Source organism: Melopsittacus undulatus, chromosome 4 (assembly GCF_012275295.1).
Source record: "Melopsittacus undulatus isolate bMelUnd1 chromosome 4, bMelUnd1.mat.Z, whole genome shotgun sequence".
Taxonomy (NCBI): Eukaryota; Metazoa; Chordata; class Aves; order Psittaciformes; family Psittaculidae; genus Melopsittacus; species Melopsittacus undulatus.
The window spans coordinates 57,816,449-57,822,653 of NC_047530.1; the positions used below are offsets into that span (position 1 = coordinate 57,816,449).

General features: G+C 61.4%; 1 protein-coding gene across 1 annotated transcript; it reads right to left on the reverse strand.

Moving 5' to 3' along the window:
• Positions 1–328: 328 nt before the first annotated feature.
• On the reverse strand, positions 329–2,440 carry LOC101868607 (serine/threonine-protein kinase pim-1-like). Its single transcript, XM_034061315.1, is given in 6 exon segments — positions 329–392; positions 394–484; positions 726–902; positions 1,109–1,475; positions 1,794–1,844; positions 1,925–2,440. Coding segments are annotated over 6 exon segments (1,266 nt in total).
• Positions 2,441–6,205: the final 3,765 nt, after the last annotated feature.

Consider the following 6,205-nt stretch of genomic DNA (forward strand, 5'->3'; position numbering starts at 1 on the left):
TCTGACACCTGTTGCCCTCCAAAGAACCCAGACACCAATCCCCACAACCCCCCCAATAACTGCAAAAGTCCCCCCAAAACACCCTATCCCCCAATAAACACCCAACCTCACCAAGGTCCCAAAACCACAAAACACCCAAACCCACCAACTCTCTGCAAAACCCACAAGGTCCCCCCAAGAAACCGACCCCCAAACCCTCAAAGTCTCCAAAAAATCCCCACAGGCCCCAAAAATCCATCCTAACCCTCCAAGAGCCCAAATCCTCGCCAAAAAACCTAACCTCCCAAACCCCACAAACCCCACGCTCCCCCCAGAAGGCACCCCTGGCTTACTTGCCCGGCTGCTGGCTCAGGCTGTGAGGGTGGAGTGTGGCTGTCTCCTGGGGCAGTTCATGTTTGCAGCCAAGGGTGGTTGAACACATCCTCCAGGGATGGTCTGGCCCAATCTTTCATGTTCAAGCACCACCTGATGAGCTGCTGGCATTCTGGGGAGAATCCGGGAACCACCACTCAGTTGCAGGAGGCTCCTGCCCACCTTGTGCCACCGTCCGCAGCGCCCAGGACGGGGTGTGCTCAGAGCTGCACCCAAACCTCCTGTTCCATGATCCGGTTTGGAGGAGAGCAGGATGGCAGGACATGTGCCACCTCCTCCAGCTGACCAAGGGAGATCAGCTGCCACCCTCTAAAACTTGACCTCCCCCTGCTGCCGCGAAGCCGGGTACCTACCAGCAGAGATCTGGCGCTTGAAGAAGAGCTGCCCGCTGGTGATGTCCTCGCAGCACCGGAAGGGGAGGACCCCGCACACCATCTCATACAGCAGCACGCCCAGGGACCAGATCGCCGCCGGACGGCCGTGGTAGCAGTGGTAGAGGAACCACTCCGGCGGGTAGTACAAAGGTGTTCCTACAACAGGATACAGGAACAGCTCATCAGGCGGATGCCGCCTGCTCCCGGATGCTCAGCCGCGCATCCCCAGGGATGCAGGGGCTGCACCGGTAGCCCCATGGACAGGGGGAGACACACTCGGTGTGACCTGCCACTTTGTCACCAGCACGTGACTCTTTTCCCAAACTGCCTGCTACTGGAAGCACCCTGGGCTGTGCGCTCACCGCTAAATTTGGTGTAGGCCATGTTCCTGAGGAGGGTGCTGCAACCAAAGTCAATTAGCTTGACCTTTCCGGTGGCCAAGTGGACGATGATGTTGTTGGACTTGATATCCCTGTGCAGGACACCGCGGCTGTGGCAGTGCTGCACAGCCCTCAGCACCTGGAGGAAAATGCCCTGCGCCGGAGACTCGGGCACGAACCCCCGGTTTCTGATTAACTCAAAGAGGTCCTGCGATGGCTTCGGATGCTCCAAAACCAGCAGGAAGGAGTCGGGCAGCTCAAACCAATTGAGGAGCTGGATGATGGTACTGTAGTCGGAGCGCACTCTCCTCATCATGGCTATCTCCATGGGAATGCGGGTGCCGCTGCGCTGCAGGGGGACCGTGACACCGTTAGTGGGGCTGATGCTGGCCCGGGGGTCCTGTGCCTCCCTGCCTGGGATGCTCTGATGCCCCCCTGCCCGGCCCCACTGTTCCCAGGTGCCCCCCCCCCCAAGTCCCCAGGGATGCTCTGGTGCACCCCTAGCCGGCCCCAAGGGTACCAGGCACCCTCTGCCCAGGATGCTCCGTGTCCCCCGGTGACTCCACACCCGCTCCCCTCGCGCTGTCCCGCTTTCCCCCCTCCCGGCGCCACCGCCTCACCCCCACCAGCCCTGCCCCACGCTGTGCCGGTGGCCCCGCGCACTCACCCGCTGGCCCCACGAGGAGATGCGCTCCCGAGCCACTTGTTTGATGGCCACCTGCAAGCCGAGAGCAGCGCTGGGCTGAGCCTCGCCTGGCCCCGCCGCCTCCCCGCCCCGCCGCCGGCCCCGCCCCTTACCGGGGTGTTGTCACACAGGCGGACCCCCGAGTACACGGAGCCGAAGCCGCCTCTCCCCAGCAGCGGTCCCATTCGGTAGAGCCGCCCGAAGCTCTCCTTGTCATGCCCGACGCGAGAGACGCTGCCGCTGCCGCTGTCGCTGCGCGCGGGGTCCCCGCCGGCCCCCAGCGGCCGCTCCGGGCCGAGCGGAGCCGCATCATTCCCGGCCTTTCCCGGCCGAGGCTCCGCGGCGTGCCGCTCGCCGCCGCTCCCGGGGCGCAGATAGAGCGACGGGTCAATGCGGGTGAGGAGCACCACGGGCACCTTGGCCGAGCGCGCTGTCGGTGCAGGCACCCCCGCAGGGCTCTCGGGGGTCGCGGCTGCCGGGCGGCTGCGGGGCGGGGCCTGGGGGCGGGCCGGGGAGCGCCAGGGGGCGGCGCTGCCTCGCCAGACCCAGCGGCGGCGGCTCGCCCAGCGCCGCCACTGCCAGTAGCGGGAGAGCCGAGCGGCGCCGCGAGCTCCGGCGGGGGGCACCATCGCGGGGAGCGGCGGAGGGAGGGCTCCGGACGGTCGAGAGCTGCCGCCGCCGCGCCGGGTGCTGCTGCCGCTGCTGCCGATGACAAAGTCGCTGCGGTTCAAAAGCCCCTGGAAAAGTCGCTGCCGAAGTCGCTGCTGCTCCAAAGCCGCTCCAAAGCCGCTCCAAAGCCGCTCCAAAGCCGCTCCAAAGCCGCTGCTGCCGCTGCCGCCGCAGCCTCGCTCTCAACGGCTCTGTCCACGCGGCCGCAGGAGCCCGTGGAACGGCGGAGCGGGCCCTGCCCAGCCCCGCGGCCGGGCTCGTGCACCCCCCGCCCGGCCGCAGCATCCCCGCGGCCGAGCCTTTGTAAACTGAACCTGAGCCTTGGGACCCTGCGAACGAGGCTTTAATAAAGAAGTGAGCCCGGAGGCTTTGGGAAGTCAAAAGGAGGCTTCATTTTACTGCTTATTTTATCCCCTTTTCCCTTTCCACAGAGGTGGATTGAGATGAGATCTCAGGAAGCTCTTCCCTGGGAGGGTGCTGAGGCGCTGGCACAGGGTGCCCAGAGCAGCTGTGGCTGCCCCATCCCTGGCACTGTTCGGGGCCAGGTTGGACACAGGGGCTTGGAGCAGCTGCTCCAGTGGAAGGGGTCCCTGCCTGTGGCAGGGGTTGGAGCTGGAGGAGCTTTAAGGCCCCTTCACCCCAGCCCACCCAAGCTGCTCCTTTCACAGCTTCTGAAGAGCCTGTGGGGCTTCGCAGGTGCTGGGGTTGTGGCCGGTGCTCCTGTGGGCTCAGGTTGAAAGGCACGTCATGGGCTGGGCTTGTTCCCTCCCTGTGTCTCCTGGTCTGATCTTTCTCTCCCTTGAGTGCCGGTGTTTGAAGGTGCCCCGCAGGAGAAGTAGTAGCCCTGCTGTGGATGACCAGCTTGCTGCAAAGGCAGGAGCCCAGGAGCCCAGTCCTGCTGCAAATGGAGCTGCCACGGGATGTCTGAAGCTGCAGATGCCAACCAAGCTGTGGTGGAGCAGGTAAAGCACGTGAGGGCTGTTTTTGTCTTGCTCAGGAGAAGGTGGAGGGAAGGAGCGCTTGTGGCACCTGGTGTGGTCCTTGGAGCTGACCATGGGAGGATCTTGCTGGGCTGTGGGTGCTTGGGTGTAAACACGGTTTCAAATGTGTGTGATGTCAGGAAGTAAAGAGCTGCCATGTGCTCAGGCTCTGAAGGAAGCTCTGTATCTTGGGGGAGGAGAGGAGGAGCCTGTACTCCCTAGGCTGTGGTGTGTCTTGGTGCTGGGTGGCCTGGAGAAGGCCCTGGCAGGAGGGAGAGAAGAGTGAGGGAAGAGAGACTGAGCCCTGCTCTGGCTGTGTGACTTTGACTAAGCCCTGGTCCTGCAGTGTGGGGGTACTGTAGGATGTTTCTGTCCTCAGTCTCGTGGTGACTTTGGTGGTTTTTAGCTGCCAGTGGAGACATGAGGCCAAGGCAGTTAGGATTAAGGCAGTGTCAGCCCCAGGAACAACTGTTGAACCATTCTGTAGGTGCTGCACAGTTATCAGTGCCCCTGACATCTGTCCCCTTTCCTGTTTAACCTGAGACGTGGTGCCAGTAACTTTCTGAATTGGGCCCGAACCTCCATCCAGGATGCGCCCATCTTTCTGTGCCCTGTCTCCTGGCAGTCACAGCCTTGGTTGCTGCCCTGCTCGTGTCAGAGATTGCCCCTGAACTGTGAGCAACTTCTTGAATGTTCTGAAATTTGCAGCAAGGCAGCTGCTGGGTTAAATGGTTTCACAGTGTGGAGGGAGAAGAAGAGCAAGGAGGCATTACACTTGTTGGGCCCAAGTTACTTTTGTTTTGTTTTAAAAAGTGATGGAGGGAAAACAATTCCTCAGTTCAGATTTGACTGCACAGCTGACGTCAGGGTCTCCAAACTGGGGTATTTGAAATGCTGTCTGGATTTAGGAAAGGAGGAGAAAAGCCTTTGCTTGAGCTCTCCAGTTTTCACCTGGATTCGTGGCTGGACATGATGCGGGACATGTTTTGGAGTGTTTCCACAGGCTGGCTGCCTGGAGAGCCAGTTAGCACTCAGGGCTCATCTCCTCCCTGGCTGGTTTGTAAACCCCCAGATGCTGAGTGTTGGTTTCAAAGTGAGGGCTCCACGTTCCCCACCAAGCAGACGTGAGGATTTGCTTTGCCTGTGGCCGAGAGTCTCATGGGAAGGTTTTGTTTCTGGCAAAGGCTGTGCTGAAAACGTGTGAGGCTCCTGGCAGCTGAGATGCCCCAGGAAGCTGGGTGGCCTTGGCTGGTGAGTGTGCCCGTGTGCGCAGGCTGAATGGGTACAAACTGATGGATGGGTGCTCAGCAGGGACAGCAAGAGGGGTCACCCCAAAGGCAGCCTGGCCATGGCCCTGGTGTGAGTGGGCTCCTCCTGGGCCAGCGAAGTAGGAATTAAATGGTTGCTTTGTAGTCAGTGTGGAAGCTTTTTTCTTTACTCCTGCAGCAGGGAGATGATTGGCTCATGTGCAGTGTATAAACCAATTTATCTGCCGCTCACAGAGCGTGAGCAACTGCTGCTGTAAGGTGCATTTTAATGGTGCTGCAGCCCTTTAGTGTGGGGGAGACATTGAAGGCGTAGGGGGGCTGCAGGGATCTGCAAGGCTGTAACTTTAGCAAGGCCCTGCAGTGGCCGTGGAAGCCAGCAGAGGAGAGACAAGGCGGCCGACAGTGATAGCGAAAGAGCTCAAGGCAGGAAGCAGCAGGGTCTCCACTCCAGCCTGGAGCTGGAGAAATCCCAGAGCCACAAGTGGTGGTGGCCTTGGTGTGGAAGTGGTGCGGGAGGGTGAGCACGTTCTTTCCGGGGCGTGTGGACCTCTCCTATTGTGACATAGAGGGAGCTGCTGCTGTTCAATGCGAGCAGCAGCCGTGGCCCAGTCAGAGCAGGAGTTGCTGAGGCGCTGAGGCAGGAGCAGGCTTGAGCTACTGTCAGGCTCTGAGCTCTGCTTCCTGGAGGCGCTGGTGAAACCCTGCCCTAGCTGGCAAAGGCAGAGCGTTGGCGAGAGGGGCTGGGCAGCCCAGTTGCCAGCCCTGTCCTTTGGTGCCCAGGTTCCCCTGGCTGTTGGCAGCCCAGCAGCAGTTCCCTGCTGTGCTGGTGGGCAGCATCCCCACCGAGGCGGCCCTGGGCGGCTTCTGTCCCTCCAGCTGCCCACAGGTGCCGAGCACCGCGAGGGCATTCGGGAGCCAAGGCCCTGCAGGGAGGAATCCTCCAGGAGAAGCGTGAATCACCCGTGCTGAGGTAGCGTCTGGCCCTGGGCAGGGAGGAGGCAGCTCCGTTGGCAGCAGGGATGGGGCAGTTGTGTGATAGCTGCAGGATTTAAACATCCCTTGGCTAAGAGCAGGGCTGGGCAGGTAGAAGGGCTTGAAGGGGCTGTGGAACTGCTGTGCGGCTTGCAGCGATGGTAGAGACTTGGAGCTAGGATGTAGGTCCTGCAGCAAAGGGAGCCTTGTCTGTGTGAGGTGGGGAGCAGGGAGCCCCGGGGTGGTGAGCTGGAGGGGTGCTGTGTCCTGGTTGCTGGTTTGTCCTGCCCCTGCAGGGAGATGTGCCCGATTGCTCCGTTGTGCTCCTTTCCTGCTCCTCTGGGAGGCTGGTCCCTGCGGGCCCTGGGGCTGTGGAAGAGCCTTGCTCCAGGGCTCAGAGGAAGCTGCTGGGCTGGCCGGGCTGTGGAGGTTGGAAGCCCTCTGGAAATAAGTGTTGTGGGGGTGACGACAGGATTCGTTTCAAGTGAAGTGAAATCACAGTTTG